Raw genomic sequence first — 17,938 nt, 5'->3', positions numbered from 1 at the left:
GTTCCATCCCACCCCCCCAAATCCCCGGTACCGGGGGGGCGGTCCCGGTTCGGTCCGGTCCATCCCACCCCCCAAATCCCCCCGCACCGGGGGGGCGGTCCCGGTCCGGCCCCCCCTCCCCAGCCCCCCCCTCTGCCGCCGCCTTCCCACGGCCGCAGCCGCCGCCGCCGCCGCCGGGCCCGCACCGCCGGCCGGTAGCCACCCGGTAAGGACCCCCTGACCCCCCCCGGGACCCCCCCCCAAACCCAGCCCCCCTCCGCCATCCCCTCCCCCTCCCGCCCCCCACCCGCGGGTGCTCCGCTCGGGAGGGGGAGGGGGGGGTGGGGGAGGGTCCGTTCGGCCGGAGCGGGGCCCGTTCCCTCCCGCCGCCCCTCGGAGCGACCCCCCCCCACACCCGGGACCACCCCCGATCCCTCCCGACCCCCCCCAGCCCCCCAAATCCGCCGTGCCCCACCCCCACTGCCCGGGGATGCTCCAGCCGGCCCGGGGGGAGGGGCGCGGGCGTCCGGGAGAGGAGGGGGACACTGAGGCGCGGCCCTCCCCCACCCCGAGCTCCCCCAAATCCCACCGGGACCCCCCAAACCCTCCCGGTACCCTCCCGGTACCCCCCCGGTACCCCCCCGGTACCCCGGGATGCTCCAGCGGGGAGGGCGGGGGGGGAGGGGAGGGAAGAGGGCCCCGAGCGTCCGGGGGCTTCACCCCCCCCCAAAAAATACCCCCCCTCCCAGCAGCACCCCCGGGACCCCCAAAATCCCCCTGGGACCCCCAAAATCCCCCCGGGACCCCCAAAACCCCCCGGGACCCCCGGGAGCGGAGGATGCTCCAGGAGGGAGGGGGGGGTGGCAGGATCGGGGTTTAGGGCAGCGACCCCCCCACCCCATTTCCATGGGACCCCCGTGGGCTCCCCAAAAAACCCCCCTGACCCCTCCAGGGCTCACGGGGGGGTCACTGGAGGGGGTGTCACCTGTGTCCCCACCTGGGGGTGGCACCTGACCCCCCCCCAGGCTGATGCAAGGGGGTCCCGTGGGGCACCAAGGTCCCGGGGGGGGTCCCTAATGAGGGGGGTTCATTAGCCACGCTGCTAATTGGCCCCCAGGGGGGTGGGGGAAGGGCCGGGACACCTGGGTGCTGGCAGGTGTCACATCAAGGGGGGTGGGGGGGCTGTCGCATGAGGACCCCCCTCCCCCCCATGGCTGACGCCCCCTCCCCACCCCCAGCGGCCCCCCCGGCGGGGCGGGGGGGCCATGGAGCACCGGCGCCGGTAGCCACGGGAGCCACGGCCCCCCAGGACCCCCGAGGACCCAGAGGAGCCAGGTAGGGCCCCGCCCCCCCCCACACCTGGATGGCCCCGGGATTTTGGGGGGGGGGTTTGGGGTGCCCTGCCTTGGATGTGGGGTCGGGGGGGGTCCCCTACAAGGGGGGAATTAAGGAGGTGTTCGGGGGGTGCCCTATAATGGGGGGAGAGGGGTCCTGCCCCTTCTGTGGGGTCAGGCTGGGGGGTCCTGATCCCCCTTTAGTGGGGGGTCCTGGGGGGGTCCTGCCTTACACTTGGGGTCAGGTGGGGGTCCTGATCCCCCTTTAGTGGGGGGTCCTGGGGGGGTCCTGCCTTATATTTGGGGCCAGGTGGGGGGTTCTGCTCCCCCTTTAGTGGGGGGTCCTGGGGGGGTCCTGCCCTACATTTGGGGTCAGGCTGGGGGTCCCAATACCCCTTTAAAGGGGGGGGTGCAGAGATGGGGGGTCAGGCTGGGGGTCCCAATACCCCTTTAAAGGGGGGGGTGCAGAGATGGGGGGTCCTGCCCTACATTTGGGGCCAGGTGGGGGGTCCTGGTCCCCTTTTCACGGGGGGGGGTGCAGAGATGGGGGATCCTGCCTTACACTTGGGGCCAGGCTGGGGGTCCCAATACCCCTTTAAAGGGGGGGGTGTGCAGAGATGGGGGGTCCTGCCTTACACTTGGGGTCATGCTGGGGAGGGGGCTCATCCCCCGGGGGGGGGTCTCAAGGCCATACCACCCCCCTGACACCTCCCCCACCCCCCTCCCACAGGCCCCCCATCCACCCATGGCCCCCCATCCCCATCCCCATCCCCATCCCCTCCCCGTCCCTCCGGTATCCCGGGCACGGCGGCGGGGCCCGTCCCGGTTGCTGCTGACCGCCGTGGCCACCACCGTGACCCTGCTGAGCGTCGCCACCGGCAGCGGGGCCTGCCCCGCCGTGTGCCGCTGCTCCGGCGGCCGCGTTTACTGCAACGACCGCGGGCTGACGGCCGTGCCCGAGGGGCTCCCGCCCGGGGCCACCACGCTGTTCCTGCAGAACAACCGCATCGGCGACGCCGGTATCCCGGCGCGGCTGGGCCGGTTACCGGCGCTGCGGGTGCTGTACCTGTACGCCAACGCGCTGGAGCAGCTGCCCGCTCACCTGCCGCCGGCGCTGCGGGAGCTGCACCTGCAGGAGAACAACGTGCGCGGCCTGTGCCGCCGGGCGCTGGCCCGGGCGCCGCTGCTCGAGCGGCTGCACCTGGACGATAACTCGGTGTCGGCGGCCGGTATCGAGGAGGACGCGTTCGCCGAGAACCGCCGGTTGCGTCTCCTGTTCCTCTCGCGGAACCACCTGAGCAGCGTCCCCGCGGGGCTGCCGCCGGCGCTGGAGGAGCTGCGCCTGGACGATAACCGCATCCACACCATCCCCCTGCGCGCCTTCGAGGGGCTGCCGGCGCTGCGGCGGCTGGTGCTGGACGGGAACCTGCTGGCGAACCAGCGCATGGCCGACGACACCTTCAGCCGCCTGGGCAACCTCAGCGAGCTCTCGCTGGGCCGCAACGCGCTGGCGGCGCCGCCCGCCAACCTGCCCCGGGCTCGGCTCCGCCGCCTCTCGCTGGCCGCCAACGCCATCAGCCACGTCCCGGCCGGAGCGCTGGCCAGGATGAGGGCGCTGGAGCGGCTGGATTTGTCGGACAACAACCTGACCACGCTGCCGAGGGGGCTGTTCGACGATCTGGGCAGCCTGAGCCACCTGGGGCTGCGCAACAACCCCTGGTTCTGCGGCTGCAACCTGGCCTGGCTGCGGGACTGGCTGCGCCGCCGCGCCCCGCCGCGCCTGGAGGTGCGGGGGCTGCTGTGCCAGGCCCCGGCGCGGCTGCGGGGGCTGCCGGTGGGCGAGCTGCGGGCCGAGATGGATGTGTGCGAGAGCCCCGCGGGAGGACCGCCCGGGGGATCGTCCACCGGAGCCGCCGCTGCATCCCCCGCGGCCGCCGCCGCCGCATCCTCGCCGGGAGCCGCGGCGGCCTCCCCGGGGCTGTGGGTGCAGGCGGCGCCCGGCGGGGCCCTGCGGGTGCGGTGGCCGCCGGCTCCTCCCGGGGCGTCGCTGAGGCTGAGCTGGCTGCGGCCCGGGGTGGGCGCGGTGACCGAGACCTTGGTGCGGGGCGAGCGCGGCGAGTACGTGGTGCGGGCGCTGCAGCCCCGAGCCCCGTACCGCGTCTGCCTGGCCGCCCTGGAGCCCCCCGCCGCCCCTCCGCTCTGCGCCCAGGCCCGGGCGGGCGCCGGGGACCCCCCCCAGCCCGGTTCTCCCCCCGGTGACCCCTCCGGGGGTGCCCCCCCCGCGCTGCCGCCGGCCGCGGCTCTGGGGGCGGCGGCGGCGGCGGCGGCCGGGGTGGTGCTGGGGGTGCTGGGGGGGTGCTGGAGGAGGAGGAGGAGGAGGATGGGGATGGGGGCGCCGCCGCTGCCGCCCCCCAAAAGCGGCGGGGGCGGGGGGCGGTTGGCGCTGCGGCCGCTGCGGCCCCCGGAGGAGGGGGGGATCCGCACCGTGTACCCCCCCCCGCCGCCGCCGCCGCCGCCGCCGCTGCCCCATCCCGGTGTCCGGGGGTACCGGGGGGGGCAGGTGCCCCGTGGGGGGGGAGGAGAGGGGTCCTGATGGGGGAGGGGGTGGCCTCTTTCCTGGGACAGCCCCCCTGCCCGTTTTGGGGGGGCCCTCCCGTGCCCCGGCTCTGAGGACATTTCGCGGGACCCTTTGAGGGGCGTTTTGGGGTTTTTTAAGGTGGTTTTTTTTCGGCACCGCGGCTTTTTTGGGGGGGAAAAACGGCAGATTTGGTGCAGGAATGGGATTTGGGGGGGTGGGGGGACGGACCCCGACAGCCACGACCCCCCTTGGGACCTCCGGGAGGACCCCAGACCCCGACAGGGGTGGGGGTGGGGAGCACCCGGGGGTCGGGGTGGGTCCCCCCCTCTCCCCAGCGCCTTCGGGGCGGGTCTGTGCCCCCCTTCCCCTGCCCCCCCCCCCCGCGAGGTGCCTTCACCCCTCCCCCCGCCCCTGCCGTTGGATTTGGGGAAAAGGACCAAAATCAGGACAAACCGACCCAAGAGGGCCAAGGGGGACCCAAAATCCCCCCCCCAATAAACCCAGCGGCTCCTTTTCCTGCCGGCGCCTCTTTCCCGTGCGACGGGGGGGTCCGGGGGGAAAAATTTGGGGTGGGGGAGGGATGTGACATGGGGGGTGGCACGGGAGGGGTGGGGGTGTCCCAGGAAGTCCCGGGGGTGGTGGCACGGGGACCCCTCGGGGCAGGACGAGCAGTGGGGGGATGCTGGAGTGGGACACGAGGGGTGGGGGTGGAGGGGGTGGGGGGGTCACAGCGGGGCCCTGCCAAGGTCACACGTGTGTCACTCGCCACCGCCACTCCCCTGAAGGGACATCCCGGGGTCACCTCCGTGACTCCCACCGGCCACGAGGGAGTGTCCCCCGTGCAAGCCCCGCCCCTTTTAGTGCAAGCCACGACCCTTTTAGTGCAAGCCACGACCCTTTTAGTGCAAGCCTCGCCCCTTTAAGTGCACACCCGCCCCTTTTAATGCAAGCCCCGCCCATTTTAGTGCAAGCCCCGCCCATTTTGACACAAGCAACGCCTCTTTTATGCAAGCACCGCCCCTTTTAGTGCAAGCACCGCCCCTTTTAGTGCAAGTCCCGCCCATTTTAACACAAACTCCGCCTATTTTAGTGCAAACCACACCCCTTTTAGTGCAAGCACCGCCCATTTTAACACAAGCACCGCCTCTTTTCTGCAAGCTCCGCCCCTCGCTCCTTTCCCAGCCGGACCTCCGCGCCGCCAGGGGGCGCACTCCCCGCCCCGCGCGCGCTGCGCTCAGCACCGCCCCGCAGCCAATGGGAGAAGAGGAAAATTCCAGAAGCCCCCGAGGCGCTCAACCAATGGGCGCCCAGCGCCGGGGAGCCGCGTCCAATGGGAGCGCGCGGGGGGCGGCCCCTGACGCGGGTCTGGCAGTGGGACGCGCCCCGCTGCCAGGCGGCAGCCAATGGGAAGGCGGCGGCGCGGGCGGTAGCCAATGGGAGAGCGCGCGGGGGCGGCGCGGCCAATGGGGCTTGGGGGGCGTGGCCGCGGGGTTCTAGCAGCTTCCAGAGGGCGGCGCGGGAGCGGCGCGAGCGGAGCCGCGGCCATGGAGGAGGTTCGGGGGGGGGGGGGCGGCCCTGAGGGGTCCCGGGACGGGCGGAGGCACCGGGAGAGCTCCGGGGCAGATCCGGGGCTGGATCCGCCTCCCAGCGGCTCCTACGGGGGTCCCGAGCGGGGCTCGGGGGGCTCTGAGGGGATGGCGGGGCCCTGAGGGGGCTCGGGGCGGGTCGGCCTTGGCTGAGGGGAGCTGAGGGGAGCTGAGGGGAGCTGAGGCTCCCTGAGGGGTTTGGGGTGTCTGGGGAGCGCCTCTTTCCTCACGTTCTTCTTCTTTCTCTTTTTCTGCTTTTCCTCCTGGTTTCTGCTTCATCTTCACCTCCCTCATCTCCCTCATCTTCATCCTTCCGGCCTTGCTCACCTATTTCTTCTGCCTCGCCCCTCTTGTCGCTGTTCTGCCTCTGCCTGCCCCTTGCGCTCCCTTGTTTCTTCATCCTCCTCATCTTCCTCGGCTCTTCATTATTTTCATCTTTCTCGTACTTTCCTCCTTTCCGTCTTTCTCGCTCCTTCGTTATCTTAATCTTCCTCTCGGTTTCATCCTCGTCTCCCTTGCGCCTTCATCCTCCTCGTCCTCCTGACTCCTTCATCCTCCTCATCCTCCTCGCACCCTTCGCTCTTCTCCCTCCTCTCCTTCCTCCTCCTCCCTTCCCGTTCCCGTGCCTCCTCTTCCTCACCCTCTCCCCATTTCCGTTCTTCCTCTGTTCCTCTCCCCATTGCTGTGCCTCCCCTTCCCCTCTCTCTGCCCATTTCCTTTCCTCTTCTCCCTCTCCCCATTCCCGTTCTTCCTCTCCCCATTCCCGTTCCTCCTCTTCCTCTCCCCGTGTCTCCTCCCCATTCCCTTTGCTCCTCTCCCCATTCCCTTTGCTCCTCTCCCCATTCCCTTTGCTTCTCTCCCCATTCCCGTGTTTCCTCTCCCCATCCCTGTGCTTCCTCTCCCTCTCCCCGTTCCCCTGTCTCCTCTTCCTCTCCCTGTGTCTCCTCTCCCCATTCTCGTTCCTCCTCTTCCTCTCCTCCCCATTCCCGTTCTTCCTCTCTCCCTCTGCCCATCCCCGTTCCTCCTGTCCCTCTCCCCATTCCCGTTCTTTCTCTCCCCGTTCCCCTGTCTCTTCTTCCTCTCCCCATTCCCGTGTCCCCTCTCCCCATTCCCGTGTTTTCTCTCCCCATTCCCGTGTCCCCTCTCCCCATTCCCGTGTCTCCTCTCCCCATTCCTGTGCTTCCTCTCCCTCTCCCCGTTCCCCTGTCTCCTGTCCCCGTTCCCGTCTCTTCTCCCTCTCCCCATTCCCGTGTTTTCTCTCCCCGTGTCCCCTCTCCCCGTTCCCGTGTTTCCTCTCCCCGTGTGTCCTCTCCCCGTTTCCGTCTCTTCTCCCTCTCCCCATTCCCGTGTTTCCTCTCCCCATTCCCGTGTTTTCTCTCCCCATTCCCGTGTCCCCTCTCCCCATTCCCGTGTTTTCTCTCCCCATTCCCGTGTCCCCTCTCCCCATTCCCGTGTTTCCTCTCCCCATTCCTGTGCTTCCTCTCCCTCTCCCCGTTCCCCTGTCTCCTGTTCCCGTTCCCGTCTCTTCTCCCTCTCCCCATTCCCGTGTCTCCTCTCCCCGTGTCTCCTCTCCCTGTTCCGGTGTCTCCTCTCCTCTCCCCGTGTCCCCTGTCCCCGTGTCCCCTGTCCCCGTGTCCCCTGTCCCCGTGTCCCCTCTCCCCGTGTCCCCTCTCCCCGTGTCCCCTCTCCCCGTGTCCCCTCTCCCCGTGTCCCCTCTCCCCGTCCCCGTTCCCCCTCTCCCCGTGTCCCCTCTCCCCGTGTCCCCTCTCCCCGTGTCCCCTCTCCCCGTCCCCGTTCCCCCTCTCCCCGTGTCCCCTCTCCCCGTTCCCGTTCCTGCTCTCCCCGTGTCTCCCCATTCCCGTGTTTCCTCTCCCCATTCCCGTGTCCCCTCTCCCCGTGTCCCCTCTCCCCGTGTCCCCTCTCCCCGTTCCCGTGTCCCCTCTCCCCGTGTCTCCTCTCCCCGTGTCCCCTCTCCCCGTGTCCCCTCTCCCGGTGTCCCCGTGTCCCCTCTCCCCCTGTCCCGGTGTCCCCGTCCCGTCCCGCAGGCGCAGGAGCTGAAGGAGCGGGGGAACCGGGCTCTGGCAGCGGGGGACGTGGGGGCGGCCGTGGGGCACTACTCAGCCGCCATCGCGCGGGACCCCAACAACCACGTCCTGTTCAGCAACCGCTCGGCCGCCTACGCGCGGCTCGGCGACTACGGGCGGGCCCTGCAGGACGCGTGCAGGACGCTGGAGCTGCGGCCCGACTGGGCCAAGGTGCCGGGGAGGGATGGGGGTACGGGGGGTACAGGGGGTACAGGGGGTGTGTGGGGGGATGGGGGTACCGGGGGTGTGTGGGGGGATGGGGGTACAGGGGTGTGTGGGGGTACAGGGGTGTGTGGGGGGATGGGGGTACAGGGGGTGTGTGGGGGGATGGGGGTACAGGGGGGCACAGGGGGTGTGTGGGGGTACGGGGGGTGTGTGGGGGGATGGGGGTACAGGGGGTGTGTGGGGGGATGGGGGTACAGGGGTGTGTGGGGGGATGGGGGTACAGGGGTGTGTGGGGGGATGGGGGTACAGGGAGTGTGTGGGGGGATGGGGGTACAGGGGGTGTGTGGGGGGATGGGGGTACAGGGGGGTACAGGGGGGATGGGGGTACGGGGGCTGTGTGGGGGGATGAGGGTACAGGGGGTGTGTGTGGGGATGGGGGTACAGGGGGTGTGTGGGGGTCAGGGGGTACAGGGGGTGTGTGGGGGTCAGGGGGTACAGGGATCCTGGGGGGATGGGGTGGTGCGCTGATCTGGGGGCTCTGTACAGCCTCTATGGGGTCATGGGGGGCTGATCTGGGGGCTCTGTACATCCCCTATGGGGTCACAGGGGGTTGATGTGGGGGGTCTGTACAGCTTCTATGGGATCATTTAGGGGACAGAATGGGGGGCTGATTTGGGGGGTCTGTAAAGCCTCTATGGGATCATTTAGGGGACAGAATGGGGGGTTGATTTGGGGGGTCTGTCCAGCCCCTGTGGGGTCATGGGGGGACAGAATGGGGGCCTGATTTGGGGAGTCTGTACAGCCGCTATGGGGTCTGGGGGGGCTGATCTGGGGCTCTGACCATGGGGGGCCGGGCTGGGGGTCCCGGGGGCCGCAGGGCCGGGTCGGGGTGTGACCCCCGCGTGTCCCCAGGGGTACTCGCGGAAGGCGGCGGCTCTGGAGTTCCTGCAGCGCCTGGAGGAGGCCAAGGCCACCTACGAGGAGGGGCTGGCGCGGGAGCCGGGCAACGAGCAGCTCCTGCAGGGCCTGCGCGGCGTGGAGGCCCGGCTGGCGGGTACGGGGGGCTGCCGGGGGTCCTGGACGGGGTCTGGGTGGCCCTGGAAGGGTTTGGGTGTCCTGGAGAGGTTTTGGGTGGCCCTGGAAGGTTTTAGTGTTCCTGAAAGATTTTGGGTGTCCTGGAGAAGTTTTGGGTGGCCCTGAAAGGTTTTGAGTGACTTGGAGAGGTTTTAGGTGGCCCTGAAAGGTTTTGGGTGGCCCTGAAATATTTTGGGTGTCCTGGAGAGATTTTGGGTGGCCCTGGAGCAGTTTTGGGTGGCCCTGGAAGGATTTGAATGGCCCTGGAAGGTTTTAAGTGACTTGGAGAGGTTTTGGGTGGCCCTGGAAGGTTTTGGGTGTCCTGGAGAGATTTTGGGTGGCCCTGGAGCAGTTTTGGGTGGCCCTGGAAGGATTTGAGTGGCCCTGGAAGGTTTTGAGTGACTTGGAGAGGTTTTGGGTGGCCCTGAAAGATTTTGGGTGACCCTGGAGCGGTTTTGGGTGTCCTGGAGAGGTTTTGGGTGACCCTGGAGCAGTTTTGGGTGGCCCTGGAGGGTTTTGGGTGACCCTGGAGCAGTTTTGGGTGGCCCTGGAGCAGTTTTGAGCGGCCCTGGAAGGTTTTGAGCGTCCCGGAGAGTTTCAAGGTCCCAGGGAGGTGAATAAATTTGCCTTTGGGGTGTTGGGAGCAGGAATTGGGAATCCCTGGGAGGGTTTTTGGGGTGCCTGAGCCTCTGTGCCCCCGTTGCAGCGCGGAAGATGCTGAACCCCTTCAGTGCCCCCGACCTGCTGGCGCGGCTCGAGGCCGACCCCCGGACCCGGGGGCTGCTGGGGGACCCCGAGTACCGGCGGCTGCTGGAGACCCTGCGCAGCGACCCCGGGCAGCTGGGGGCGTCAGTGCGGGGCTGGGGAGGGGGCTTGGGGGGCTGGGAGGGGGTTTGAGTGGGCTGGGAGGGGGCTTGAGGGGGCTGGGAGGGGGTTTGAGTGGGCTGGGAGGGGGCTTGAGGGGGCTGGGAGGGGGTTTGAGTGGGCTGGGAGGGGTTTTGGGGGGCTGGGGAGGGGGCTTGGGGGGCTGGGGAGGGGGCTTGGGGGGCTGGGAGGGGTTTTAGGGGGGCTGGGAGGGGTTTTAGGGGGGCTGGGAGGGGTTTTGGGGGGGCTGGGAAGGGGCTTGGGGGGCTGGGAAGGGGCTTGGGGGGGCTGGAAAGGAATTTTGGGGGGCTGGGGAGGGGTTTTGGGGGGGCTGGGAAGGGGCTTGGGGGGCTGGGAGGGGGTTTGGGGGGGCTGGGAGGGGGCTTGGGGGGCTGGAAAGGAATTTTGGGGGGCTGGGAGGGGGTTTGGGGGGCTGGGAGGGGGTTTGGGTGGGCTGGGGAGGGGGCTTGGGGGGCTGGAAAAGAATTTGGGGGGGCTGGGAGAGGCTTGGAATGATTTTGGGGGGCTGGGGGGGGGCTTGGGGGGCTGGGAGGGGTTTGAGAAGGGTTTTGAGGGGCTGAGAAAAGCCTTGGGGGGACTGGGATGGGGATTTTGGGGTGCAGCCCCCTCGGGGGAATTTTGGGGTGGGGATTTCGGGGTGCAGCCCCCTCAGAGGAAATTGAGGATGGGAATTTCGGGGTGCAGCCCCCTCGGAGGGAATTTTGGGGTGGGGATTTCGGGGTGCAGCCCCCTCGGGGGAGTTTCAGGATGGGAATTTTGGGGTGCAGCCCCCTTGGGGGGAATTTTGGGGTGGGGATTTTGGGGTGCAGCCCCCTTGGGGGAAATGGAGGATGGGAATTTCGGGGTGCACCCCTCGGGGGAATTTTGGGATGGGGATTTTGGGGTGCAGCCCCCTCGGAGGGAATTTTGGGGTGGTGATTTTGGGGTGCAGCCCCCTCGGGGGAGTTTTGGGGTGGTGATTTTGGGGTGCAGCCCCCTCGGGGGAGTTTTGGGGTGGTGATTTCGGGGTGCAGCCCCCTCGGAGGGAGTTTTGGGATGGTGATTTTGGGGTGCAGCCCCCTCGGGGGAGTTTCGGGATGGGAATTTCGGGGTGCAGCCCCCTCGGGGGGAGTTTCAGGATGGGAATTTCGGGGTGCAGCCCCTCGGGGGAGTTTCAGGATGGGAATTTCGGGGTGCAGCCCCCTCGGGGGAGTTTCAGGATGGGAATTTCGGGGTGCAGCCCCTTGGGGGAGTTTCAGGATGGGAATTTCGGGGTGCAGCCCCTCGGGGGAGTTTCAGGATGGGGATTTCGGGGTGCAGCCCCTCGGGGGAGTTTCAGGATGGGAATTTCGGGGTGCAGCCCCCTCGGGGGAGTTTTGGGATGGGAATTTCGGGGTGCAGCCCCTCAGGGGAGTTTCAGGATGGGAATTTCGGGGTGCAGCCCCCCAAGGCCCCCTTGCCCCCCCCAGGAAGCTGCAGGACCCGCGGGTGATGACGACGCTGAGCGTGCTGCTGGGGGTGGAGCTGAGCGGCGCCGAGGAGGAGGAGGAGGCCCCTTCCCCTCCCCCCCCACCCCCACCCCCACCCTCCAAGCCCCCCCAAACCGAGGAGCTCCCCCAGAACAAGCAGGAGGTGAGGGGGTGAGGGGAGGGGTCCCCAAAATCGCACTGGGGACAGTCCCCCGCAGCTGAGGGGCAGCAGGAGGAGACCCCCGCGGGGCTTGGGGGGAGTTTTGGGGGCATTGAGGGGAATTTGGGGGGGCTGTGGGGCAGGTTTTGGGGTCCTGGAGGAGGAGGTGGGATCTGGGGAGGGTCCCAGCCAGGTTGTGGGGTGAGGGGCGGGTTTTTGGGTGTGAAATTTGGGGTGATTGCAGCCGGTTTTGGGGTGATTCCAGCCGGTTTTGGGGTTCCCTCTCAGGCGCAGCGGGAGAAGGAGCTGAGTGATGAGGGGAGGGTCTGGGTGTGAAATTTGGGGTGATTCCAGCCGGTTTTGGGGTGATTCCGGCCGGTTTTGGGGTTCCCTCTCAGGCGCAGCGGGAGAAGGAGCTGAGTGATGAGGGGAGGGTCTGGGTGTGAAATTTGGGGTGATTCCAGCCGGTTTTGGGGTGATTCCAGCCGGTTTTGGGGTTCCCTCTCAGGCGCAGCAGGAGAAGGAGCTGAGTGATGAGGGGCCGGTTTTTGGGTGTGAAATTTGGGGTGATTCCAGCCGGTTTTGGGGTTCCCCTCAGGCGCAGCGGGAGAAGGAGCTGAGTGATGAGGGGCCGGATTTTGGGTGTGAAATTTGGGGTGATTCCGGCCGGTTTTGGGGTTCCCTCTCAGGCGCAGCGGGAGAAGGAGCTGAGTGATGAGGGGCTGGTTTTTTGGGTGTGAAATTTGGGGTGATTCCAGCCGGTTTTGGGGTTCCCTCTCAGGCGCAGCGGGAGAAGGAGCTGAGTGATGAGGGGAGGGTCTGGGTGTGAAATTTGGGGTGATTCCAGCCGGTTTTGGGGTTCCCTCTCAGGCGCAGCGGGAGAAGGAGCTGGGCAATGCCGCCTACAAGCGCAAGGAGTTCCCCGCAGCCCTGGAGCACTACACCCGCGCCGAGCAGCTGGACCCCACCAACATGACCTATGTCACCAACCAAGCAGGTTTGTCACCCTAAAACCTCCCCAAAACCCCCCCCGAACCCCAAAACCCCCCCTGAACCCCAAATTTCCCTCTTTTGGCAGCCGTGTACTTCGAGACGGGCGAGTACGAGCGGTGCCGGGCGCTGTGCGAGCGCGCCATCGAGGTGGGCCGGGAGAACCGCGAGGATTACCGGCAGATCGCCAAGTGAGTCTGGGGGGCTCTGAGGGTTGGGGGGGTCCTTGCTGTGCCCCCAAACCATCCCCGTGCCCCCCAAACTGCACCGTGCCCCCAGGGCGTACGCGCGGATCGGGAACTCGTACTTCCGCGAGGAGCGCTACAAGGACGCCGTGCACTTCTACAACAAATCCCTGGCCGAGCACCGCACGCCCGACGTGCTCAAGAAGTGTCAGCAGGTGACGTGGGGGGCACACGGGGGGTCCCCAATCCCCCTGAGCCCCTCCCCGAACCCCCAAATCGCCGCTGCAGGCTGAGAAGATCCTGAAGGAGCAGGAGCGCTTGGCCTACATCGACCCCGACCTGGCGCTGGAGGAGAAGAACAAAGGCAACGAGTGCTTCCAGCGAGGTCTGGGGGGCTCTGAGGGGTCTGGGGGGCTCTGAGGGGTCTGGGGGGGCTCTGGGGGTCTGGGGGGCACCCCCTGAGAGCGAGGGGGGCTCTGTTTTAGGGGATTACCCCCAGGCCATGAAGCACTACAGCGAGGCCATCCGGCGCAACCCGCACGAGGCGCGGCTCTACAGCAACCGCGCCGCCTGCTACACCAAACTGCTCGAGTTCCCGCTGGCCCTCAAGGTCTGGGGGGGCCGGGGGGGTGGGCCTGGGTTTGGGGGTCCTGGGGTTGGTTTGGGACTGGGTTTGGGGGTCCTGGGGGGTGTGGGACTGGGTTTGGGGGTCCTGGGGTTGGTTTGGGGCTGGTTTGGGGGTCCTGGGGTTGGTTTGGGACTGGTTTGAGTGTCCTGGGGTTTGGTTTGGGGGGTGTAAGAGGATCCCGAGGGCTGATTTTGGGCTGGGTTTGAGGGTCCTGGGGCTGGGGCTGGGGGATTTGGGACTGATTTGAGGGTTTGGGACTGATTTGAGGGTCCTGGGGTGATTTTAGGGGTGCACGAGGGTCCTGGGGGCTGATTTGGAGATCTGGGGGCTGATTTGGGGGGTTTGGGACTGGTTTTAAAGGTCCTGGGGGTGTTTGAGGGGTGGGGGCCAGTTTGGTGAAGGACTTAGGATTGGTTTGAGAGTCCTGGGGTGGATTTTGGGGACAAAGGGCCCGGGGTGCTGGATTTTGGGGACCAAGGGCACTTTGGGGGTAGTTTGTGGGGTCAGGGCTCAGTTTGGGGTTCCTGGACCCTCCTGACCCCCCTTTCTCCCCCAGGACTGTGAGGAGTGCATCCGGCTGGAGCCCACCTTCAGTGAGTGGGGGACAGGGGGGGACACGGGGGACAGGCCCCGCCCTTCCTCCGCTCATCCTCATCATCCTCATCATCCTCATCATCCTCACCCCCTCCTGCTCTGTGTGCGCCTTCCTCGTCCCGCTCTGCCTGTGCCCCGTGTCCCTCCCTGTGTCCCCGTGTCCCCTGACCTGTCCCCATGACCCCTGACCTGTCCCCTGTGTCCCCTGTGTCCCCATGAACCCTGATCTGTCCCCGTGACCCCTGACCTGTCCCCTGTGTCCCCATGACCCCTGACCTGTCCCCGTGACCCCTGACCTGTCCCTGTGACCCCTGACCTGTCCCCATGTCCCCTGTGTCCCCATGACCCCTGACCTGTCCCCGTGTCCCCTGTGTCCCCTGACCTGTCCCCACGTCCCCTGTGTCCCCATGACCCCTGACCTGTCCCCACGTCCCCCCGTCCCCATGTCCCCTGTGTCCCCGTGACCCCTGACCTGTCCCCATGACCCCTGTGTCCCCATGACCCCTGACCTGTTCTCATGACCCCTGACCTGTCCCCTGTGTCCCCATGACCCCTGTGTCCCCATGACCCCTGACCTGTCCCGTGACCCCTGACCTGTCCCCATGACCCCTGACCTGTCCCCATGACCCCTCACCTGTCCCCATGACCCCTGACCTGTCTGGTGACCCCTGACCTGTCCCGTGACCCCTGACCTGTCCCGTGACCCCTGACCTGTCCCCTGTGTATCCATGACCCCTGACCTGTCCCCGTGACCCCTGACCTGTCCCCATGACCCCTGACCTGTCCCCTGTGTCCCCATGACCCCTGACCTGTCCCCGTGACCCCTGACCTGTCCCGTGACCCCTGACCTGTCCCCATGACCCCTGACCTGTCCCCGTGACCCCTGACCTGTCCCCGTGTCCCTGTGACCCCTGACCTGTCCCCTCTGTCCCCCCTGTGTCCCCATGACCCCTGACCTGTCCGGTGACCCCTGACCTGTCCCGTGTCCCCAGTCAAGGGCTACACGCGGAAGGCGGCGGCGCTGGAGGCCATGCGCGATTACACCAAGGCCATGGAGGTCTATCAGCGCGCCCTGGAGCTCGACCCCTCCTGCAAGGTGACCCCGCTGACCCCGGGACCCCCGGGACCCCCCCGGGACCCCCCCGGGATCCCCCGGGACCCCCCGGGACCCCCATGCCCCCCTCTGACCCCCCTCTGACCCCCCCATGCCCCTCTCTGACCCCCTATGCCCCTTGGTGACCCCCCTGTGCCCCTCTCTGACTCATTTCTGACCCCCAATGCCCCTCTCTGACCCCCAGTGCCCCCCATGCCCCTCTCTGGCCCATTTCTGACCCCCGTGCCCCCCGTGCCCCTCTCTGACCCCCCCGTGTCCCCCAATGCCCCCCATGCCCCTCTCTGACCCCCAATGCCCCCCTCTGACCCCCTGTGCCCCCCAGGAAGCCGCCGAGGGGCAGCGGCGCTGTGTTCGGGCGCAGCAGCAGCGCTCGGAGCCCCCCGAGGATCCCCGTGCCCCCCAATGCCCCTCTCTGACCCCCAATGCCCCCCAATGCCCCCCCCGTGCCCCTCTCTGACCCCCTGTGCCCCCCAGGAGGCGGCCGAGGGGCAGCGGCGCTGTGTTCGGGCGCAGCAGCAGCGCTCGGAGCCCCCCGAGGATCCCTGTGGCACCCCCAGACCCCCGTGCCCCCCAATGCCCCCCATGCCCCCCAATGCCCCCCAATGCCCCCCATGCCCCCCAATGCCCCCAATGGCCCCCAATGCCCCCAATGCCCCCCAATGCCCCCCAATGCCCCCCAATGCCCCCAATGCCCCCCAATGCCCCCCATGCCCCCCAATGCCCCCCATGCCCCCCAATGCCCCCAATGCCCCCAATGCCCCCCAATGCCCCCCAATGCCCCCCCCGTGCCCCTCTCTGACCCCCCGTGCCCCCCAGGAGGCGGCCGAGGGGCAGCGGCGCTGCGTGCGGGCGCAGCAGCAGCGCTCGGAGCCCCCCGAGGATCCCTGTGCCCCCCAATGCCCCTCTCTGACCCCCCGTGCCCCCCAGGAAGCCGCCGAGGGGCAGCGGCGCTGCGTGCGGGCGCAGCAGCAGCGCTCGGAGCCCCCCGAGGAGCTGCGGCGCCGCGCTCTGGCCGACCCCGAGGTGCAGCAGATCATGGGGGACCCGGCCATGCGCCTCATCCTGGAGCAGATGCAGAAGGACCCCCAGGCCCTCAGCGAGTGCGTGCCCGGGGGCGCGGGGGGCACGGGGGGCACCGGGGGCACCGGGGGCACCGGGGGCACTGGGGGCACCGGGGGCACGGGGGGCACGGGGGGCACGGGGGGCACGGGGGGCACCGGGGGCACGGGGGGCACCGGGGGCACGGGGGGCACGGGGGGCACGGGGGGCACGGGGGGCACGGGGGGCACCGGGGGCACGGGGGGCACGGGGGGCACGGGGGGCACGGGGGGCACCGGGGGCACGGGGGGCACGGGGGGCACGGGGGGCACGGGGGGCACCGGGGGCACGGGGGGCACCGGGGGCACGGGGGGCACCGGGGACACGGGGGGCACCGGGGGCACGGGGGGCACGGGGGGCACGGGGGGCACGGGGGGCACCGGGGGTCCCCAAGATGGCACAGGGTGGCATTGAGGGTCCCCAAGGTGGTGGGGGGTGGCACTGAGGGTCCCCAGGGCTGGGGGTGGCACTGAGGGGTCCCCAAGGTGGTTGGGGGTGGCACTGAGGGTCCCCAAGGGTCCCCAGGGCTGGGGGGTGGCACTGAGGGTGCCCGACATGCTGGGAGTGGCACTGAGGGTCCCTGAGGGTCCCCAAGGTGGTTGGGGGTGGCACTGAAGGGTCCCCAAGGTGGTTGGGGGTGGCATTGAGGGTCCCCAAGGTGGCAGAGGGTGGCACTGAAGGGTCCCTGAGGGTCCCCGAGGTGGTTGGGGGTGGCACTGAAGGGTCCCCGAGGGTCCCCAAGGTGATGGGGGGTGGCACTGAGGGGTCCCTGACATGGTGGGGGTGGCACTGAGGGTCCCCAGGGTGGTTGGGGGTGGCACTGAGGGTCCCCAGGGTGGCAGAGGGTGGCACTGAAGGATCCATGAGGGTCCCCAGGGTCCGGGAGTGGCACTGAGGGTCCCCCAGTGTCCCCAAGGTGGTGGCAGGGTGGCGTTGGCCACCTGGAGCAGCTGATGAGTCCCCACAGGGCCACCAGAGCTCCCCAGGGTGTCCCCAACTGTCCCCAGAGTGTCCCCAGAGGGTCCCCAACTATGCCTGGGTGTCCCCGACGTGTCCCCAGGCTGTCCCCAGGGTGTCCCCGAGGTGTCCCCAGTGTGTCCCCAGAGGGTCCCCAACTGTCCCAGAGAGTCCCCAACTATGCCTGGGTGTCCCCAAGGTGTCCCCAGGCTGTCCCCAGGGTGTCCCCGAGGTGTCCCCAGTGTGTCCCCAGGGTGTCCCCAACTGTCCCAGGGTGTCCCCAGGGTGTCCCTGAGGTGTCCCCAGGGTGTCCCCGAAGTGTCCCAGGGTGTCCCCGGGGTGTCCCCAGGGTGTCCCCAGGCTGTCCCCAGCCGTGCCCCCCCGCTGTCCCCGGGTGACGCCCCCGTGTCCCCCCAGGCACCTCAAGAACCCGCTGATCGCGCAGAAGATCCAGAAGCTGATGGACGTGGGGCTCATCGCCATCCGGTGACCCCCAAAATCCCCGGGGACCCCCCTGGGCCCCCCCCGGGGACACCCCCACCCCTGGGGGGGGTCTGGGGGCGCTGCCCCTCCCCCCCCCCATCCCTGCTGTCGGTTTTGGGGCGCTGCCACCCCCAATAAAGAGCGGAGCAGTGACCCGGTCTGGGGTCCCACTCTGGGCGGGGGTGGGACCCCCGGGGTGGGACTGGGGGGGGTCTGAGCCCCTCCCAGAAAGATTTGGGGGCTCCAAACCCCCTCCTCACAAAGATTTTGGGGGGGTCTGACTCTCTCCCACCAAGATTTGGGGGTTCTAAGCCCCTCCCAGAAGGATTTGGGGGTCCAAGCCCCCTCCCCAGTAAGATTTGGGGGTCCAAGCCCCCTCCCCAGTAAGATTTGGGGGGTTCCAAGCCCCCTCCCCAGTAAGATTTGGGGGCTCCAAACCCCCTCCCCAGTAAGATTTGGGGGTCCAAGCCCCCTCCCCATAAAGATTTGGGGGGGTCCAAGCCCCCTCCCCAGTAAGATTTGGGGGTCCAGGCCCCCTCCCCAGTCAGATTTGGGGGTCCAGGCCCCCTCCCCAGTAAGATTTGGGGGTCCACGCC

General features: G+C 68.6%; 3 protein-coding genes across 3 annotated transcripts; all 3 read left to right on the top strand.

The window, feature by feature from the left end:
• Window positions 1-128: 128 nt before the first annotated feature.
• On the top strand, window positions 129-4,405 carry LOC140681077 (leucine-rich repeat transmembrane protein FLRT1-like). Its single transcript, XM_072920302.1, has 3 exons — window positions 129-205; window positions 1,218-1,314; window positions 2,044-4,405. Exon 3 carries the CDS (start codon window positions 2,059-2,061, stop codon window positions 3,904-3,906), a length of 1,848 nt encoding a protein of 615 aa, XP_072776403.1. The 5' UTR covers window positions 129-205; window positions 1,218-1,314; window positions 2,044-2,058; the 3' UTR covers window positions 3,907-4,405.
• Window positions 4,406-5,349: 944 nt separating this feature from the next.
• Window positions 5,350-17,495, top strand: STIP1 (stress induced phosphoprotein 1). Its single transcript, XM_072920305.1, has 14 exons — window positions 5,350-5,444; window positions 7,523-7,732; window positions 8,639-8,780; window positions 9,507-9,648; window positions 11,134-11,296; window positions 12,164-12,290; window positions 12,372-12,474; window positions 12,563-12,683; window positions 12,757-12,853; window positions 12,954-13,078; window positions 13,653-13,689; window positions 14,683-14,786; window positions 15,732-15,904; window positions 17,277-17,495. The coding sequence occupies exons 1-14, from the start codon at window positions 5,355-5,357 to the stop codon at window positions 17,347-17,349; spliced, it is 1,707 nt and encodes a 568-aa protein (XP_072776406.1). The 5' UTR covers window positions 5,350-5,354; the 3' UTR covers window positions 17,350-17,495.
• On the top strand, window positions 5,651-6,763 carry LOC140681031 (uncharacterized; the record flags this gene model as incomplete). The annotated part of the gene is made up of 1 exon (XM_072920186.1): window positions 5,651-6,763. A coding segment is annotated over one exon (1,113 nt), but the record flags the coding sequence as incomplete, so codon positions are not given.
• Window positions 17,496-17,938: the final 443 nt, after the last annotated feature.

Source organism: Taeniopygia guttata, chromosome 31, assembly GCF_048771995.1.
Source record: "Taeniopygia guttata chromosome 31, bTaeGut7.mat, whole genome shotgun sequence".
Classification (NCBI taxonomy): Eukaryota; Metazoa; Chordata; class Aves; order Passeriformes; family Estrildidae; genus Taeniopygia; species Taeniopygia guttata.
This window is presented reverse-complemented; position numbering and strand designations above follow the sequence as displayed.